The 21029-nt window shown below is 36.4% G+C and overlaps 2 protein-coding genes across 5 annotated transcripts; both read right to left on the reverse strand.

Annotated features, from left to right (window-relative positions):
- Window positions 1–918: 918 nt before the first annotated feature.
- Window positions 919–8672, reverse strand: LOC103977059 (aspartic proteinase oryzasin-1). Its single transcript, XM_065097415.1, has 13 exons — window positions 8300–8672; window positions 8161–8221; window positions 6981–7075; window positions 6732–6844; window positions 5114–5282; window positions 4991–5030; window positions 4820–4884; window positions 3344–3457; window positions 3180–3244; window positions 2908–3067; window positions 2720–2839; window positions 1287–1369; window positions 919–1194 (listed from the first exon to the last, which is right to left on the reverse strand). Exons 1-13 carry the CDS (start codon window positions 8630–8632, stop codon window positions 1110–1112), a joined length of 1503 nt encoding a protein of 500 aa, XP_064953487.1. The 5' UTR covers window positions 8633–8672; the 3' UTR covers window positions 919–1109.
- Window positions 8673–9580: 908 nt separating this feature from the next.
- LOC135606839 (protein MEI2-like 2) lies at window positions 9581–20740 on the reverse strand. 4 transcript variants are annotated; one of them, XM_065098139.1, is made up of 13 exons: window positions 20424–20740; window positions 19411–19517; window positions 19182–19316; window positions 18623–19092; window positions 16032–16190; window positions 15826–15942; window positions 15573–15724; window positions 12957–13048; window positions 11868–12831; window positions 11697–11781; window positions 11545–11613; window positions 11201–11380; window positions 9581–10142 (listed from the first exon to the last, which is right to left on the reverse strand). In XM_065098139.1, exons 2-13 carry the CDS (start codon window positions 19442–19444, stop codon window positions 10071–10073), a joined length of 2529 nt encoding a protein of 842 aa, XP_064954211.1. In that variant the 5' UTR covers window positions 19445–19517; window positions 20424–20740; the 3' UTR covers window positions 9581–10070. The 4 variants fall into 4 exon arrangements, with proteins under 4 accessions (XP_064954211.1, XP_064954212.1, XP_064954210.1 ...); XM_065098140.1 differs by having other exon boundaries at window positions 19411–19454; window positions 20228–20740; XM_065098138.1 differs by having other exon boundaries at window positions 20228–20740.
- Window positions 20741–21029: the final 289 nt, after the last annotated feature.

Genomic DNA, 21029 nt, shown 5'->3' on the forward strand with positions numbered 1-21029 from the left:
GACTTTGACTATGATGATAGCAATGTTGCGTGAGCCCGGCCGTTCCCACGGGGAAAAGTCAAAACAGAATGTGATGGTCGTTAACTTTGTCATAAAAATATATAGATATGAAACATGAATAAAAAACTCAGGTCCCGCAGAAATTTGTTAGATTATATGATATTATTTAGGTAAAATATATTATAAATATAATTAAATTTTAATTATGAATATCTATTAATTATAAAAAAAAATTAATTAACCTCTTTGTATTCGATTAGTTAGAAGAGTTTATAATCGACCCGATCGACTCGAGTCTTGAAGCTTCATCCTATAAGATTTTTGTTTGAAGAAAAAATTCTCTCGTATCTTTATCCAAAAAACTTTACCAAAAAGACCTTCTTCCCTTTATAATGTTAATTTCATTATCGTCATCATTGATTATAGAGTGCTAACTATATTAATAGAAAAATATTTTCCTTATATGTCATGTTGATCTAACATCTATTTAACATAATAGTATTTTATGATCATCATATAACGAGTCTCGATTGAATGTAGATAACGTAAAAAAAATTTACTAAGCACTATAAATAGAATTCCCAATATCATCCTTGTGACGTAACATGAACCATGGATACGGAGGAACAGAAGAACAAAGAAAACTATGACCATAAAGACATGAATGAAATCAGGCAGTTTAATTATGATTACAAGTTTCTTGAGACTTTACCATCACAGATCAAGAAAAGGCAATAAAGCATTAACTCTCTGATGTTTGTTTTCCATTTGGTACAATTATAGGGTTTATCAGTTCTTAACTACTAATTCATTTGACTTAGGCTAACAAGCAAAGACAGCAAGTCTTCTTAAAAGATTTCATGCATCATCATGATTTCGGTCGCTAATCCAAATTAAATTTGATCGAGAATACGTCCATAACAATACCATATTCTCCCTAGATTTAAGCAGGATGACAGGAGTTGAAGTGAAATTACAGTAAGCAGGATCAGTGGCAAACCCAAACACATCAAAAATAACAAGGCAAGCTAGGAATCAATTTTTACATGCATGGATAACCATATATATATAAGACAGTGGCATCATATATTTTAAGACAATAATTACCCTTAAGCTGCTTCTGCAAATCCAACTCTGAGATTGCCATAGTCAAACACCGTGTGATACACCCCCATGAAAACATCACCAAGTATCCTGCAGCAATTGAAGAATCAATTACATGCATTAGAAACTAATCGCGCTATCTCACAGGCAATCTAACACAGGGCACATAGATGGTGATGTACCAAAGTGGACCCTGAGGTACATCAATGGCTGTAAATCCTCTGATGCACTGTTCAGAACCTCCAGTAGCAACTTTAAGTGTGTACTGCAGCCAATGAGAACTAAATTAGATAACATCAACAGCAATGTACAATAGGATAATACATGGCTTGATGAATGATGCATTAATCCTGTTTCCAGTATTTGCCAGATACAATGACTTCCTTCTCTTTTCTTTTTTCCTTTTACTCTTATTTTTCTGATAATTAACGCTTTCAAGGCTCCATAGCTTGCCAGACACAAGGCTGTCAGACTATCTGACAATGAAAGTTCATCTGCAACTATCCGAGAATTCCAGGGATACTCTATAAGGCACAGTGGAACAAATTATCACCTAAAAAGACACTTATTGAATGGCCTTAAGAACTACATTAATAGCAATATAAGGAATTCTGTTGACCATATATGAGAACCAATCAATTCGTTGAAACATAAATCTTGATACAAAACAAGGAGATATAAATGATCTTGGCATCTTCTAAAGCCTGAAGATAGGCAACCTAGTCTATGGAAAAAAGGTCATTCTGTCATCTCTAAGTTCATTTATCAAAAGCATCTTATCAGACTGTTGAGATTAATGTTAGCAGGTCACCAACCACTGAGATAGAAAGCATTCATTATCTGTGGGAATATGGTAGTAATAGGATGGAGTTATCCAAAGCAATCGAGCAGAAATAGCATTCCACTATTCCACATTTATTATTGATACCAAAATTTAGATGTAGACCTTTATCAACAACAAAAAAGGATGTCAGATGCAGGTCATTCAGTCTTTTTATACGTCATCCATCTCAGTCAGCTGCTCTAGAAGCATTAGATGCAAGTGAGACAAATCCTTGCTGCAGCAGCATGATTGTGATTTGTTTATGCTGGTAAGCTGAGAGATAAACCAATCACCAAGTCTAGAAACACTCTAGGAGTAGGATTATGGTCCATGAAATGAACTGGAATCATCAAACCTCACAAGAAAAATCAAAGTTCTACCTTCTGCATAAGTTGCTGACAACTCCTCGAGAGTACATCTATACTCATTAGGGGCTTTCATCTTAAATTATCTAAAATCTTCTATTCCTGGAGTGATCAATATTCTTAGTGGGAGAACCACTATTCCTCAAAATCTTAAGGTTACTATGAAGGAGGCAAGCATTATGCAAAAGTTATAGTGTTCCCCTTACATTTAAGCTGGATGTAGAAATAATGTGTTTGGCATGTGGGCCTAAGTTATGCTGGTGTACAGCAACTACTAACACCATATTTCTTTCAGAACACAAAATATGATTTAACAAAAAAAGATGAAAATAGTAAATACAGATTTCAATTTGATTGGTGGTGCAATACTTTTTGACAAACAAATTCCAAAAATGTTACTCAACAGTAGTCATCAATAAGACTCTACCTGCTCTGGCGTCAGGTCAAAATTCTTTCCACCAATGTTGAAAGAGATGACAGGCATGAAGGAGAGACTATCACAGTCAATAGCTGATTCACCCATGGGACTTGGTATTCTTTCGCATAACTGCAATTAAACTCAGAAAATTATACTAGACAACAAGCAAATTCCGGTGTTGTCAGGTGCAACTTCACCTCATTGAGGTAGCTCAACATCTGCTCTAGTGTCTGGTTCAGCCTGAGCTGACTTTGCATCCATATGACTGCCATCTCACAGTAGGAGCACATGCCGCAATCATTGAGGCCATTAGCTAATTTCTCAACTTTGTTGTCAACCACACTCTTGATTCCCAGACTGCAAATACAAGTAAAAAGAAAGTAAAACACATAAATTTTGTTGATCATGACATGACAACATTTAAAAGAAATGCTGAGACTTCCTTTAATATATATGTTGCTAACACTACCTAGCTCCTTGAGTACTATTATAGGAACAAAGACCAATCTGAGAACAAATCTTTGATGGTTCTTCCTGTCATTGGAAGCCAAAGTCAGTGCAATTAGTTGTCACTTGATAAATAAATGAAACTTTTTTTAAAAATATTTATATCTAGAGGACAATGTAAGCAACCTCTGCCAGTAACATGTCCATAATCTTTTCACCATATTGTGCAACTACAGCTTTGCACTGTTGGCTAACCACACCAGAAGCTCCAATTTTCTGATTAATCTCAGTGATAACAGTCTGCAAAAGAATTTTTCCAAGGACTTGTTAGCTACACCATTTTGACAATGACAGTGAATAAGGATAACGACTTTAGATCTAATAAGTGCATAATGAGAACAGAATCAGTCAGACAACATGATGTGATGTTAGAAATAGCCCCTCCTATCTGAGACTATTTCGAAGAACAGAAAAAACTCCGAAGGCATTAATCTAATGACAAGCTAGGAACTTTCTTGCTGAAGAAGTTACAACAACAAAGCAGAAAATTAATTAAAGCATTCTACGCCCCTCTGGGACTTTGTCAGATTTTGAACATCTGTTCACTCCTAATGTATATCTTCTATTCTTTAATCAGAATTTTATGATAATGTTTAGCTTCATTTTATGCCATTGGTTTCAGTACACCAGATAATCAATTCTGTAGCAGTACAAAGTTTAGAGTTGCTTGCAAGTATATTGGGCCATGGATGGTGGTAGGCTAAAGGTTTGGAATTTTATGTCAAGTACTGCAGACAGAAATAAAATATGAGATGAGCTTCGAATGGCCTGCCACAGTATAGTACCAGGTCATCTCATGACTTGGCCTCGACCAGACTGGCACAAATTGCATTGCATCTCAAGATTCTCAACATACAAGTCATATCAAAGTTCAATTACATGAACCCTAACCAAGATATCTCAAACACTACAAGTCATTAAATAGCAGATCAAGCACTACAAGTCATATTGGGCCATGGATGGTCGTAGGCTGAAGGTTTGAAATTTTAGGTCAAGTACAGAAGACAATAATAAAATATGAGATGAGCTTCGAATGGCCTACTACAGTACAGTACCAGGTCATCTCATGACTTGGCCTCAACCAACCTGGCACATATTACATTGTATCTCAACAGACAAGTCATATCAAAGTGCCACTTACATGATAGAAATATCATCTCTCGAATACTACAAGTCTAAAGAAGAAAAAGACACTACATTAAATAGCAGAAACACTAGATGGGATGTGCATGGATCAAAAGTTATAAGAGAAATTGTACATACAAACTATAATAAGGCCCAGACTTACATCCTCCCATCAAATGTATTTATGCCCATGGAAAACTGCATGCTGCATTTATGTTCCTTACAAGCAAGATTTTGGAATATCTTTCCTAAAAGGTCTATTTGGTAAATGTAGCATTTTGAAGTATCACAGTAAGAAAGGCATATATGACACAAATTTTTTTTCGAAAGGCTTAGGGGACATAGCTTCCTGGAAGAGCAACAGTTCTTGCATGCTCTATCAGGAAGATGTGATATAACTATGGGATACATGAAAAACAAAATTTAAAAATAAAAAAGAGAAATTTTGGATATACATGTAATTCTTTCAGTACTTACTGTTGGCCCAGCAATCAATGAAGTTCCAGAATCTGCAATTGCTGAACAACCTCCAGAACAAAATCCTGAAATCAAATACGATATAAAGTCAAAAAAATTAAAAGAAAGACTTCTTTCTGTATTAAAATAGATTATATAAAAAAAAAGAAAATAGAAAACTCATTGCACTACCAGTTGTTTGACTTCCAACAAGGACATCTTCCATGTTAAACTACAAGTGAAAACTTCTGGATCAGATAGAAGATACAGGGAAAAAAAAAAGGATGTCATCAAATATAGATATGCAAAGCCAACCTGCCAATAACCTTTCTGAGTTACAGGTACATAAATGTGTTCGCCCTTGTAGTGCTGTGAGTCAACCCCTCCAAAAACAATTTCACCTCCTGCCCCTTCATTTACATTCCGGTTGAACCAGAAAGAGAAAATAGGCTCTTTAACAAGACTTTGATTGACAATGTTGTACCTGTTTAACAAAAAAATAAAGCTAATTTACTTTCATTGTTCCAGCATTTTTACACAGAATCAACCAGAACCATGATAATTGGAGAACATGACAATTAAGATAACCCTTGCAAGAGATGACAGCTTAATGTTTAATGTTTAAGAGTTCAAAACTTTAAAATCATGCATGATAGTGTTTTAAATATCTGATACAATGTGTTTCTGCATGTTATCGGCATGATATGGTTCAGAGAGCTCCCTGGGTCAATCAAAATAGGCAAAAAAATTGACCAGATTATACCGTAAAATAGTCAGAACTGCCATGGCACGATTACATGAAGGCACGCAGCCCGGTTCAAACTTAAATTCTTGAGTCATAAAATAAGTTTTGAAAAGTCATTACAAAAGAGTCTAATGATGACATGATTATAAAGGCTAAACCAAGGATTTGGATCTCAGTCTAATATCAGTTTACCTATTGGACTGGTATGGTATTGGTGTACCAGACACTATACATGCATTGCCTGATAACATCAAATAATATAATATAAAAATAAATGGTATTATACCAGTATCGAGCTATATATTACGAGAAACACAAGCTAAAAAAATTGCCAATGATATTATTAAGCCTCAACAAACAATTTTTGAACTAGTCATCTGTTACTTATCAGTAGATATACTATCTTAACTCTTAAGACCATTTAGAACATCAAATGAAATATTACCATAATTCAGAAAATGAAATATTAGCTTTGTGTGATAATGGTTATTGGTTTTATAACTCATAGGGGTTTTTCCACCTTGATAGATATTGTAATGGTGATATATCCTTGCTCTTGTGTGGTTTTGTTAATTATTAGTCATAAAGCACAAATAGAGTGACAAATATGAACTTAACATCCCTCCTAACACACAAGCCAAAGATTAAAGTGAAACATAGGAGTGCAAGCCAAAAGTTAATAGACTTGGAAAGAAACCCATATATGCATAAAACATGCTGGGAAAGATTAAAGAAAGGGTATCCCCCTCACATTTAAGTCAGGGACCCAAGTGCAAGCCAAACAGTGATGAGCTTTACAAATGGTGTGCATCTGGGCAAAACATGCTGGCAATGATCCCAACTAAAAGGCAAACATGCAAGCCAAAAGTCTACAGATTTTGCAGAAGGAACTATATATGGGAAGACAACACTGGAAAAATTAAAAGAAAAGTGATGAATACAAGAGGATCCAGGGAACGATCAAAGGAAAAGATATAATGGAGTGTCGGGATCTAAACCCATGACAAACTTAAGTACCACGAGTATACGCAGAGGTGGGTCACTTCTCCTAAAAGCTTATGCTAATAAGAGAGATGCCAACTTATATAAGCTCAAATATAAAGAAATGACTTCCAAAACTTCTTGTTACAATGAAAATAACATCATTTACACAATAATCAGAGTAACGTTAGCTAACGTGTTGAGTACCATATAGGTGTCACGTTGCCAACTGAGATTTCTTCAAATCCAAGTCCAAGAATTCCATCAAATTTTGCAGCCAAAAATGTTATACTTGGCTCCCTAGTGGCTTCAACAAAGACCTGAATGAGAAGGATGATTAGTTTGTATTATTCATTACATAAAGTAAAATGCATCAAATAATGAAGCTCCAAGTCTGATCCTAAATAACAATGTCATACACAATAGCATTGAAATGAAATTCCATAGGCTCCAGACCTGATCTTTTATAACAATGTCACCAATTGTGACATAATCTTGACTACAGAAACCTGATATTGATCCAGTCCCATAGTGAATATTAGCAGACGTCCCTGGTAACAACACAAAAAAAATTAGTTCCAAGTGTTGTATAAAATGGAAGCTGTCCATTAAACATCCCAGAAAATGGTAATGAATGCAATCAATTCTTATACATAATATTTTTCTCAAAAATAATATAGATCACTACTAACGTAGAAGAAAATGTTCAATAGTCTCAAAAAATATACAATAATATCATTGAATTGGGCACTATGATCTATGTGAAAAGTTCAAATTTCGTAGTATCAAAAATTTTCAAGACTCGGATAGTCACATATCTGATGAGTGATAGATATAAAAGGCAAAAAAAAACAAGGTGATATTCTTCTTTCTTTTTCTCTCGAAAAATCATATTATTTTTTTAATTCTTTTACCAACTTCTAATCAAAGCCTTATAATCAGGATTTGAATATCGTTTCACGTACCTCTCCTATATAACTTTAGATGACCTATTGTGTTTTATTTCTTCTATCAAGCAGTAGATATTACTTTCTCATGGATTATAATATTATATACATCATTCCTCTTTCTCCTTCAGGGGTGCCCCCTCTACATTATACCAATTAGATCTTTGTTGGGATTTTTAACTCTATCAAATTCTTCTTCTTCTTTTTTTTAATGGTTCTAACTTTGAGTTTTAAATGCTTGAATCCATAGTTTGCACTTTCACTAAACTGGTATATAAATTCTATGGCATGTGCACTACTAATTTGCTGTAAGACATTATTTTGGACTAAGCCCATTCCTATTTTGCATTTATACTTTTTATCAATAAACATTGTAGCACCAACTTAAGTATAATTTTTTTGACTCCTCCTTGTTCAATGATACATATCTAGGAATTGAAAATGAGGTAAGTTAATTCGGATGTGAGACAAAAACTGAAAAAGGGATGATTAAATAATGAGAAAATATTTGACGAATTTTCTCTTCTGAACGAAGGATAGTTACTTGCAAAAGAAATAAGCAGCTGAAAAGAATTTATGTAGGCGAACCCAAATTTTTTGGGGGAAAAGGACTATCTGGCGAGATTACAAGTGGGTTTAACATGCCACCAAATTCTGCTACCGAAAGAAAAAGGGGAAGAACGACGAACCATTCTTCTGATACGTGCTCGATTGGCTCGACTTGTACTTGGGATGGAAATAGCAGGCCACCTGCGCAACCAAAGTGAGCAAAATCTCGCCTTTCCATGTTTCTCTTGAAGAAAAAAGAAGATTAAACTGATGGCTTACCGAGAAATAGCACTTGGAGGACGGAACCCACAAATTGGAGCTGCCGGTGTCGAAGACCACCGTGAAGTTCTGCGGCGGAGAGCCGATCCCGATCTCCCCGAAGTACTGAGCATTCATGTAGTTCTTGAGGGCGACCCCCGCGGGTCCGTCCAGGCCAGGATCGAGGCGGAGACCATCTCGGTGGAGCGGGAGGCCATACTTACGGCCGTTCTGGTCCAGCGGCCTCTTCTTTAGACCGATCCTGACGAGGCCGTCGGCCGAGACGGCGAAGCCCATCGAGATGACCACGAGGAGAAGAAGAAGGCATGTCGGAAAAGCTCTGCCCGCCTTCATCGTGCGAATTTCGAATCATCGACGTACTACGGAGGGAACAAGAAATATAGAAAACGCAAAATTTCATATATATATATATATATATATATCCCTTCAAATCTACTTATTTTTACCCTTTTAAGTTTTAGTTTGTGTGCTCAAATTGACATAAACACCCCTATCAAACTCGAAACTTCCGAACATGCCAATGTAAATAAATATATTAGCAGAATGATTTTTTAAATTAATATTTCTTCAATAAAATTATTATCTCCCTCTCAGAATAGTAATTTTATATTTTATTTATTTATCATTCGATGTAAATATATCCCATAAAACTTAAAAAAGTCACCATTGGCTAAACATATCTCTTGAGATTATTCGAATGAAATGTAGATATCATATTAAAAATATATGGGGGTTAATTTAGAAATTACAAACCTGGTACGTAAGGTTGACGGAGGCAATGGCAGCGATCGATGATGGCTCGTCCTGGAGATGGACGGTGGTGGGGCTCGAGCTCGTAAATGTTTCTGGCCCGGCCAAGGAGTCACGGCCAAGACATGTCGATGCAGGGATAATGATCCGACGACAGACACCCACATCGCCCTCCACCAAGAGCCGGCGATGGCGATGGCGATGGAGGCGTAGGTGTATTATCCAAGGAGGTGGAGACGAAACAGCAGGTCACCCACGTCACATCTGGTCTACTATTATCCCAAGTATAAAAGATGCTCTTCTTTGATTATTAGCACAAGTTGATGTCATCAACATATGAAGCTGTAATTAACTTACTTGCTCATTTGAATTAAACCTTTTAAGCGTTAAAAAGACTAAAATGTCTTTACTTTTATTTATTTATTTATTTATTTATTTATTTATTATCAAAGATATTCTGAAGCTTTTTAGACATAATGTCATTAATAAAAATAGCTTTTAAAAAAATCATACCACATTTGACAAGCTAAATGGGTAAAGAATTTTTTGTGCCCTTATTTACAGTTGAAGGCGTGTGCTAAAATGCTTCAACTCCGGACCTTAGCACCTTGGAACAACAATAACTTGGTCCCGGAGGAAGAGAGCCAAGGATGGCCAAAAACCATGCACCACTTGGCTAGCATTGTGCTTAGCAGCGGATTGACCTTTGATCTTACCTATACACTTCGACATTGTTCCTTTACATCATTTTCTGACTCTAATTCTGTACAAGAAGCAGGATCTTATCAGTCTCCGTTTCCACCAAGGGCCGGCAAGATGGTGCTTTGGTGCATCCATGGCTTCAAAAGTGGAGACACCCTTTGATACAACTGCCCCTGCAGTTTTCCCCCTCACCGTATCTTACACTTGGTACCTAAGAATATAAGTATTCACAGAAACGTGGTGGTAGCTGTGAAGAACACTACGCCTCCAAGCTTGTTCCAGGTAAGGTGCTTTTCTCTGGCTCAAAATTTGGATTGCTTCATTGTAGACTTTCAGGTGAGTTCACCACCAAAACTTCTTGTCCGTGCATGCTGCTCGATGGAACATGTTCCTGCAAAACCTTCACGTCTATTAGCAATTATTTCCATAATACTAGATAAAAAATACTCAAGAGACAGGAATGAATGGAGCAAACATGTGCATTTTAAACGTTATCTCACACAGTCTAGGACAGAGAATTAGACGTATACACGTAAAAGGCCACAGATATCATAATACAAGTTTGCTTAGTAAATACTCATACTAAAAAAATGAAAAATTAGTGAATTCCATAATCCACATAAAATGAACAAAAGACTAGCAATGAGAGTATTGGAACGAAAGAAATTACAAGTCATAAAAATGGGTGGTCTAATAAATTGGTTTCCACCAATGCAAGATCTGAGATTGATCAATACAACTAGAGCTGTTGTTTTCACGATTCGAACCCTGGTCACCTAGAACATAAAGGAGCAAACCTCACCATACATCATTCATCATTCAAAAAAATCAATTTCAGAAAATTGATCCCAACCTCAAGAAACACAATGAAAGATTTAATCACATTTAGAACCATTTGAAATCATCTTACTAATCTGGTAATTTCAGCCATTAACCATGAGATTCAATGAAAAAGAAAACTAAAGAAACGTCAAAAAGATAAAAATGTGAAATTGGAGTTGAGTTTTTCTTTCCATGCTTAACTGCATAAATATGCGTACAATTACTATATCTGAAGAAGACTGATGGTGCAAACAATTCATATGCAGTTAAAAGCAAACCATTAATTTTAGCCTTTGCATGTGCACGATCAGATATCTTGCAGATTATCACAATAGTACAATTTGCTGTGTATTCAGCACTATATATTGCATGCGAAAAAATAAACACAAAAAGGCACATTTGGTATTAGGGTCCAGAACATCGACTTCAATTCATCAAAAAGATTATGGTGAGCCCTAACAATCTCGTATGCTAACATAAGAATTATTAAATAGTGGCATTTAACCTTCACCAGCAGAGATAACAAATCTGAAATGCCTGCCAAACCATTTTCAATGCCAGATTTTATACGTCCAGCATGTTAGACTGCTTTCCCATATAACTCTCAGGAACTGTTTGGTCTCTTACCTGATCACCAGCCTCTGCTCCCTCAAAATAAAAAAGAATAGGTCGGCATCTCTTATCCTCATTCATCAAACTTGAGTTCTGGAAGTGGGTAACTAGTGCTGATCTACCCTGGATTCGTGCATATGCCAGAGAAGCAACCTTCTCACTGTTAAACTTCTCCCACTTCTTTCCATTGAAAGCCTGAACATGTATTCAGAAGGTTATTGAAGATAACCAACTCATATAATTTTGGATATTTAGTAGGCCTACTTTACACTTTCCATATACTTCCTCGGCAACCTATAAGCATTTTAGATAGTAGTCCTAACTAGAAGTGTGCCAGCAAATAGGGAACAGAATGCAACCTTGTAAAAGGAGATTATGGGTGACGGAGACACCATGTTTATAAATGCATAACCCACATTGCATTTATTCTGCACACATAAGAGTCAACATTTAGTTTAGTTTAAGAAGGCATTGTTATCAAAACCACTGCATTAAATTTTGTGCAAATCACCTTAAAATCAATTGGCAAGTACAGAAAGTCATAAGTGCCTTTGTGAGATTCATCTATTGCAGCTAAAAGCATCTTTGAGGTGTACCTAAGGAATAATTAAAAGCCCAATTTAGTTTATGATTCTGAATGCATGATAGAAAGCACAGTATTCTAATATTTTTTAAAATATACTTATTTGGAATGTTTTTTATCATTATCGTCGTCCGAGTGTCTTCCCCCTTAATAATTTTGTCCAGATCAAGCTGATATTGCTGTTTGTTATATGTTAGATTCCAGTGGTTTTCAACTTGCCGACTGCGGTACTGATCAACTAGACTATCAATGCCTACGGAACTTAGTCCAGGATATGGAGCATTGCCAAAGAGCGTAGGCCCAAATCTTGGAGCAGGCATCATCCTCATATTGGTTGCATTATTAGCTGGCATGCTTCCTGATAAGATGCCTTGATTCACTGTGAACAGAGGAGTCATATTCATAACTGAAGTCCCATCATTTCCATTAGATCGAATATTTCCAAATGCAAACTTGTTCATGAGGGAAATCTCTGGTGACTCAGGAAAATACCCATACTGACTCTCAAAAGGAACAACAGATGGAGCTGACCCAACATGATGGGGATGCTGATTGTGAGATGATCCCATGAATGAGCCATGGTAGCTTGAGTAGAGAAAGCCTTTCCCTTGCCCTTGTCCATTTGACATGAAAGATATTCCTGTAGCTCCTGACTGCCTGGTGAAAGACTCTGGTTTTTCCATGTACGAAGTTGAATTACCCCAGAGAAATTGTGGGCCAGTCAGAGTCCCAACACCAGAAGACTTTGTAGTAGTAGGACCAAAAGAAGTTAAATTTCCAGGAGCTGTGGTCACCATTCCACAACTATGATCTGGGAAGGAGTGGGAATGCTGATACCCACGATGTAATAGACTGCTACTAGAGATTACATGGTCAGCATGATTGACCCTATTTTGGTCCTTGCCAATAGGTGCAATCTTGGCAGATGATATCATCGAAGGAAGTACAGAACCCGATGCAGTCAAATGATTACTCCCAATAGGGCTACTTGCTAACCCACTGGGGGACTTACTGAGAACTTGTAGTGGACTGTTATCATTTGCACTATAGTGTGCCCATGGACCTGTCATTCAAAGAGGCATCCAATTCAACTCATAAAAAGGACAAATTACAAATACAGGCTAAGAGTTCTAAAGAGAAATAAGGATAACACTGCCAGATATCAACGGTGCATACTAGCAACTATACCTGGAGGTGAATTGGTAACAGGTGAACCCCCATGATGCCAATAAGCTCCACTTTCATCTTGTTCTAATTCATGAGTCAGTTGTTGCATTAAGCTGTTTAGAAGATTGAGCTTTGAGCATTTCAGTAGAAGAATAAGAATTCCAAAGAGAATTTTGACTGTAAAAACCATCCATCACAGTAGGCAAATAGAAAATAACACAAACTATCAACTTGAGGTAGAAGACAAATTTTGTTGTCAAACTTCAAATGACATCACCATCAGAAGTTAAACTGATTTGTCTAGAGTAACTAGTCACCAAAAGATTTACAAGAATGTAAACAATTTGCATATAGGAAATAATGGTATATGACCATATGCTTTGTCAGTGCTTCTTAGTACAACTAGCGATATTGTGAGTAAATGTAATCATACGAAAATCCAGCCTAGACAAAATCAGAATCCTTAATAACAGATCTCCACCTTCTTCCAGGTCCATATATTACCAAGAAAATAATCCTGTAGCCTTCTAAAAGCACAAAAGACCCACTCTTTTATGTATAATGATGGCTCTGAGTTATTTTCATGCTCAAATAAAGAGGAATATAAATATCGGACGAGGGTCCATTCAGGACATCAAATTTAAGTGGTAAACTAACTCGTTCATGACAGCACACAGCTTCTCTGACTCTAGTTTTAATGAGAGAATATTTCTGATAAACTGAGAGAAGCAAACTTCATAGTCCCAAGGTGAAAGTCACCCACTCATGACGTGAAGATCTACATCAAACCCACATTTTGAACTACTTCAAGATTGTTACAGTCAAAGGGCAAAATAGCTTTACCGCTCACCAAATGGGTACTTGAAAATAATTCCTATTGAACAAAGTTGATGAAGATTTAGCCAATACACCACCTAATTACCATGATGGTGGATATTTATTCTATCATTGCTTTTATTTATCCAGATGCTCAGAACATTAATGGTGTTCTAAATTCCTTTACTAGAGGTACCATGTCATGATAACAGTTGAATTAATAAATATTAGCCAACAATTGGTGCTTCATTCTGAACCAAATTTTGGAAAAGATAAAGTTTGTGATCAGATCTATTAGAATATCTCAACTTATCTCCATCGTCCAACCACCACAAATGCAATTCAATTCAAAGAAATAATTTGTGGTATCCATGTCCCTAGAACATCTAATCACCATCAGGTAGTAGGCACGCAGTGACCATCCAGAGTGCAACACGTGCAGCTCATGCAAGTCACAGTATAATATTATGCCAATTTGATAGAGACTCATTAGATGTACATATGTAAGTCTGGGCAGCTTCCAGCCTCAACCACTTGGCTAGCAGAATGGGCCTTCTCTACTGGAACTACAGGTTTTTAATTCAGGCCCATCACATGTCATCCTGTGAACAAAATCTAGTTTTACATTGTTGAATTTTTTGATACACAATAAAAACTATTTACATATATATGTTCAATGATTCAAACCTTTGTCGATACCAGTTTCGATACTACTGGATTGGTACAGTACCAGTATATTACACAGTATGCCAACTCATCCATCTGGCAACATTAAATAAAATTATAAAAAATAAAAATGATGACTGAACTGGTATCAAGCTATATGTTTCAATAATGGTACTCTGTCAAATAGGAAAATAACAGTCCATAACAATTGGTATGATTGAGAATTGAATTCTTACTTATATACAAACATACAATCATTAAGCAAAAGACAAGCTTAACTCCATGGTCCCTATTTGTCCAAAACATTAGGATGAAAAGTAAGATAAAAAAATTTATAAACTATAAATCTAAAATACTTAGTTATTCTTTGATTAATTACAAAGACCATACATTGAACTCAGTTGCATGATAGCTAATCTGGATTATTTAGCAGTTCAAGTAGGTTACAAATGCCTCCATACATGCTCATCTTTACAAATACAAGAATGGTCATTTATAGTACATAACGCTGATAGATTTGTATATCATAGATGATAGAACACCTAAATTAGTCCAGAAATTCATCACCACTTGAAGAAGTATACCAATTCCAAAGATGACTTCTCTAAACAAGAAAAAACACAGTGCTTTTACCGTTTCCAGAAAACTCAAACATATTGTTGCTTAGTTACAGACCACAATAAGAAATTAGAAAATAACTGATGTTTCAAAGTTTCTTTCCTAATGAAAAGGGCAATCCTAGTGGACAAGGATATTGTTAATATGGAACTTAGGAAGGGTCAATACACAGTGTTATCTTTGCAAGCAAACAGGCTGTTCTTATGACTCAAAACCCTAGTCACCAAGTCACAAAGAGGCTTACTCTATGACTCAGAATGTCAAACATAAAGATTCAGAACACATGATCTTTAATAAGGAGCAACCACAAAAAGATTGGAATATCGTTAACAGAAAATCACGATTGAGACTGTTTCCTCATGCATGTCAAGCTTTTAAGTTAAAAGCATGAAACTAGAAGTTTATATAAGTTCGTAGAACTTATATAAACTAAAGATTTTAAGCTACTAGTGCTATTAAAGAAAGAGCAGCTATAGACTGTAATGGTATTTCTCTTCCAAGGTAAAGAATATACAAAAATTAAAATCATGTACATACTTCCTACGAGCTCCCCCAGGGCGGCTAGGTTCTAGCTTTATTCGTTTGCCAGCAATGTCACTCATGTTCAATGACCGAAGGGCAGCTTCTGCTGCTCTGACATCATAGAACTCAATAAATTTGTGGTGCCGCTTGTGAGGAGTTTCCCTTATCTGCCTCACAGTAACCAACATTTGTGCACAGGACTCAGAGGCTAGTAACCTTATGGGAAAATTAATTTCTGGGAAAAAATTCATAAGAAAAAATCTCCCACCTCTTTAACTTCCCCATATGCCCCAAAAATTTGCCTAAGATCATCATTAGAAACTGAAGAATCCAAATTAAATATCACAAGAGTTCCTTGGTTCATATCTTTTTCTGTTGGGTTATCCTGAAAATTAAAGAGACAACAAACGAGCAATGGAAAATAAAAAGTGTTACAGATACTAAAATAAATTGAGAAAGTATCTGTAATCAGACCTTTGGAATAGAAAAATGGATGTCAAGCTTTCTACGTCTCAAGGGCTTGTTCTGTAAAGCACGCATGGCAGTTCGTGCAGATCGAATATCATAGTAAGATATCATCACAAATCCCCTGTGTTTGCATGCAGTATAAAGACTTCGGATGGCCCCATATTGCTTAAATGAGACAGAAACAGTATGATGTCAGAAAAATGACCAGAAAATATTAAAAGAAATTAATAGGCAAGAAAAATTTTATGTTATAGAAGAATATTTCATACAAGGCCATAAAACTAGCATACTCACAAAATCGGCCAAATAACTGGCATTGTGCATGAAAGCAGACAGCAGCATCGCAATGCAGAGAGTCGTCAGTTGAGCAGAAAAAAAGGGAGTGCACACTAGTTTTATCATTGTAACATATCATGACTAAAAATAAAAATTTATATAAAAATTATTTTATCATAATTTAAAACCTAGTAATTCATCCTAGCTTAACAAGTGCATTGTGTCATAACAAAATCATATATAGTTTTCTAACAAATTGTAGTATGTATAATTCCTCTTAGGTGTTATGATAAATCATCTTAGACTAGATATTCCTTGTATATGAATTTGACATGTTAATTTATAAGGTTGATGCCAGCTCGAAAGCAAGTCATAAATTTCTGCTTAAATGCTTTATGAAGCTTTCTCAATCTTGAGTTATGCTCTGTAGTGGAACCAATCACTGGCAAGAAAAAGCTTGAAGATGATAATGCTGACAACTGCAAAAATAATAAATCACCTGGTGTGCTACATCATGCCAGCTGTTCTAAGTGTAAGGAGTACCCAGTACATCTGCATGATAGACAAAAAATCTGGCATCCAACAGCATAGGAGGGTACATGACTTCTGATCCTTTAAAAGAATGCACTATGTTACAGGATTCTTCAATTATTTGTGCAAACATGAAAGGAAGAGAGAAAACTGCCGTTCATAGATAAGTTCTTCCTTCAAACCACATAGTGACATAAAACACTACACTGCACTTCAACCTAAACTTAAAGCTCTCTGGTCTGTCTTCCTATCTTCTATTGATACAATATGTTTACCTAAATAAAGTTCATTTGTTTCTGTCACTGATGCTTCCAACCGTCAGTAAAAGCTCTGGCAGAGTCCTACTCACAGCACCTTTGGATGAAAGGCCACACAGCTCATAAAACTATTGTGGCCATTACTAACATCAAAGTATGGATTTATGGATCAAGCACTAGGATTTGTAAGCTTCCAAATTGTCTCAATGAACTTCTGGTATCATCCAAGGAATCTCCAACTGAGTTACACTCACATATAGGTTAGATAGGCTTAACATTTTAGTTTTCAGAGGTTTTCTTCCTTAACCAGCATGTGAGGTGTTATCAACTATCAAGGCATGAGACTATAATGGAGTAAACCCATATATCCGTTCTCTTCTACAATTCTTTTGCTCTATATTTTCAATTTCAGAACCTTTTGTCTTCTCTTTTTCCAAGCAAGAGTTGATTTGGAATCCTCATCTCTTCTGCAGCCCCTAAATCATAATGATAAAGAGTCCATAAAGAATTTCAACTTCATCTTAAGTAAGGTTCAGCTGAAATGGTAGAAGGATAAGTATTATCCGATCAATCAATGTGAAGATCAAAATCAACATTAGACATAATTAAACTCCAAAAAAAGAAAAAATGTATGTTGTCATATAATAGATCATAACTAGTTTTAACATGATTTGTTGAATAGGTAAGGTATATATATTCACACAGGAAATCGTGAATTGACTTCTCACCATGCCAACAAAATTATTTTCTATATGTGATTATCAAGGTTTTTCACTGCATTTCAACAATCAAAAACCGCCTACAGTTATTAGAAATAGCTACAAGGATACGGACAAGAAATATAGCCTTTACAATGAAAAATCAGATGCAAGGGGTAAAATATTTTCTTCCAATCACTTAATTCTGTTGGACTAGGACATATATACTTAATCATTTTATTGATACATTTGCTTGCACAAAGATAATGAACATTCAGCATTAGTAAGTCTCTGTCAGCATGGATAACCAGAACAGGGAACTCCTCGAATATCAGAGAAGGAAGTTCAGTAGCACTGGTGATGATATTCAACAATGTACTAAAGGCCTATGAGACAATGAAGCAGCTACTAAGAAGATAGAGTAAACAAATATTCCACAAAAACAAAATATCCAAGCAATGAGCTACTTTGTTTGATGATTCTCTGTGATAACTTCTACCAACCAACCCAAATATCCCAAAAGAAAAACTTCAACAGCGATGCTAAGAAGCCTAAAATATTATAAGACCAACAATTTATCTTTTATTATGTTCAAGTATATCAATATGGAAAATCAGTATAGCTGAAGTGTTGCTGACACACAGAAAAAGTGCTTCCAGATGGGTGCCACTAGAACAATCAGGAAACTTATTTAGTAAAATGATAAATAAGAACATTTTTCTTAACATTGTGCATGATATTCATCAAATGCAATTTACCAGTGCTTGCAGCTCAGAATTAAGGTATGTATAGGCTTAAGAAGGAAAACAGTAACATAATTATAGTATAAAACTACCTCAAAGAGTGACAGCAGTTCAGAATCTTCAACATTGCTGTTGATATTCCGCACAAACAAAGTTCTTGAAGGATGCTCTCCATATGGGTGCTCTCCTGAAATAGGCCCAACACCATTGTGAAGACTGTGCTGATTAGTCTCGTTGCCTAAAAAACCATCAGAGATGCTTGCCTTTGCTATACCAACTGTGATGCTCTCCGTAGAATCAGAATCCAATTCCATACCCCCTAAACTGCCAAAAAGGTCATACTCTTCCAACTCATCAACTTGACTAGGCAATCCACTGAGGTCAAAATCATTCATTATGCCAGACAAAAGTGCTTCTTCATCATCAGGTAACAAAAGCCCAGTTCCTTGAAGGTTGAGATCATCCACAGAGACCTTACCTTCTACATCTTTGCTTGGCTTCTTCGAGTTAAAAGATGCATCAACTGTGGATTGAACACCACCCAATGCATTTGCAAAGTTCACTGAATGACATACAGCATTCATAAAAGACAAATAATCAACTTAACAGAAACTGGCAGCTAGTTATCGAACATCAAATACAGAAGCATACATTTATCACGTCGAAGACCCGGCAATGAGCTAGAAAAGAGGCTAGCATCACTTGATCCATAAAGCACGTTGGAATGAATTTCCCAAGCATCATTGGCCTTCTTTAGGTTTTTCAGTAATTGGATATTTGAAGAACCTGTGATTAGGGTCAGACATAAATATACAAACGATTTCCGATGAAATAAATTACTCACACCAAGTTGGGCAAGATGGTGTTCATTACAACTTACGTATTGGAACTGGATTCTCCGAAGTTTGCTCCATTGTACTTCCTCTACAATATCATAAAGAAAGGCAGGTTGTACGAGAAGCAGAACATAAAGGGAAAAGGTTTGCACTGTAGACAGTCAAGAGAAGAGAGAATGATGTGGCACAGCTCTTATGGTACATATAGAACAATTAAGGGACAATAAAAAACAACCAACTTCTGATGGTTTACTTCAACATATGGATATTTCATTGTTCTTTCATGAAAGGCTTATAAGATCCTTCTGATGTAAGAGTTTCAATAAACTTGAAACAATACACTAGCTAACTAATGCAACACCACCAAATAATTATCCACGCACGACATCATGTGACTGTTTCTCTAACTCCACAGACCCACGTACCACAAATTGAAATTCCAACGTCCCGTAAAGAGCAATGGCAATGAACTATGACGATGAAAAAAGATCAAATCCACCAGATAAATAGAGTAGATGAAGGTGCAGAGAAAACAGAACATATGTTGACAATCTGCCCCAGCATTTCTCATTCATGGACCCCAAAAATCATAGTACGATATTATTCATACAATCAGAAACAACTAGGAAGATTCATCTAAGAAACGTGGAAAATCTGAAAGATGACAGTTCAAATAAAACTAAGTTCTACGTAGCGACACAAATATGCACCAAATAACAAAAGAAAAATCCGTAAAAATGCCCTAATGTATCCCTATTTCAGCACTCGAGCAACAAAATATTCAATTTTCCACCATATCACGACCAAGAATCCAAGAAAAAGATATTTCCATCACGGAACTAAGACAGAACGGCCCCTTACCAAGCGAAACAACTCAGATTCGCATCGGGGACGCCCTAAACTCCCCGGAGACAAGAACCAACGCCCGCAGTGCACTCCCGCCGAACTCGAACCAGATTACCCAACAAAATCACTCGAGGACCCACGACGACCCGACCCGACCAGACCGGCCGAAATCACGAGCACAATCCAAGAAAGAGAGCCCATTGTCCCTCACCTTCTAACTCCATTGCCGCTCGGTACCGGGTACGCCTTCTCTCTCTCTCTCACTCTCTCTCCGGCACACAAAAGAGGCAGACGGTGCGATGATTGGAGAACGATCGCGAGAGGATTTTTATGTTCGTATTCGTCGTCTGTTTCGATTGTTTAGGGATTCAACGGTATTCGAATGGGATTTGGCGTCCGTCGACGTCGCCGAACCCTTTCGCTCGGCCTAATCGTGCGTGGGCTCGATGTGATGAACAGCGTAAACAGGAGAGCATTGTGACATGGAGAGTGCACGGGATCCCCGGATCAACAATGTCGAGTTGGGTGGTTGTTTCGCGCTGTACTGACACATCGGTTGTGGATGATGTAATGTGGTTTCCCTCCTCTAATAATTCTAACAATAATAATAATAATATTATTATTATTATTATTATATATTAATGCTGGTGGTGATTGAGTTGATAGTTATTTAATAGATCTGATACATCATTATTTTATTATTTTAAATATTTATTCCTCCTACTATAGTACTGTAGTATTGTTACAGTGTTACATTGTAGCATTGTAGCACGGTCCATCCGGTAGCGAGTGGTTCGTGTACCGGTATATTATCGGA

The sequence above is a fragment of the Musa acuminata genome, chromosome BXJ2-3 (genome assembly GCF_036884655.1).
Source record: "Musa acuminata AAA Group cultivar baxijiao chromosome BXJ2-3, Cavendish_Baxijiao_AAA, whole genome shotgun sequence".
Classification (NCBI taxonomy): Eukaryota; Viridiplantae; Streptophyta; class Magnoliopsida; order Zingiberales; family Musaceae; genus Musa; species Musa acuminata.

What these genes read in the sequence shown, in the direction of transcription:
- LOC135606839 (XM_065098139.1), bottom strand. Translation starts at nt 19,444, where the DNA reads ATGGAGCAAACTTCGGAGAATCCAGTTCCAATAC. An exon ending in CATATGGGGAAGTTAAAGAG is followed by an intron (nt 15,725 to 15,825) that starts GTGGGAGATTTT and finishes ACTGTGAGGCAG; the next exon opens with ATAAGGGAAACTCCTCACAA. An exon ending in TGTTACCAATTCACCTCCAG is followed by an intron (nt 12,832 to 12,956) that starts GTATAGTTGCTA and finishes TTTGAATGACAG; the next exon opens with GTCCATGGGCACACTATAGT.
- LOC103977059 (XM_065097415.1), bottom strand. Translation starts at nt 8,632, where the DNA reads ATGAAGGCGGGCAGAGCTTTTCCGACATGCCTTCTTCTTCTCCTCGTG. An exon ending in CCTCCAAGTGCTATTTCTCG is followed by an intron (nt 8,222 to 8,299) that starts GTAAGCCATCAG and finishes TTGGTTGCGCAG; the next exon opens with GTGGCCTGCTATTTCCATCC. An exon ending in ACATTGTTATAAAAGATCAG is followed by an intron (nt 6,845 to 6,980) that starts GTCTGGAGCCTA and finishes CTTCTCATTCAG; the next exon opens with GTCTTTGTTGAAGCCACTAG.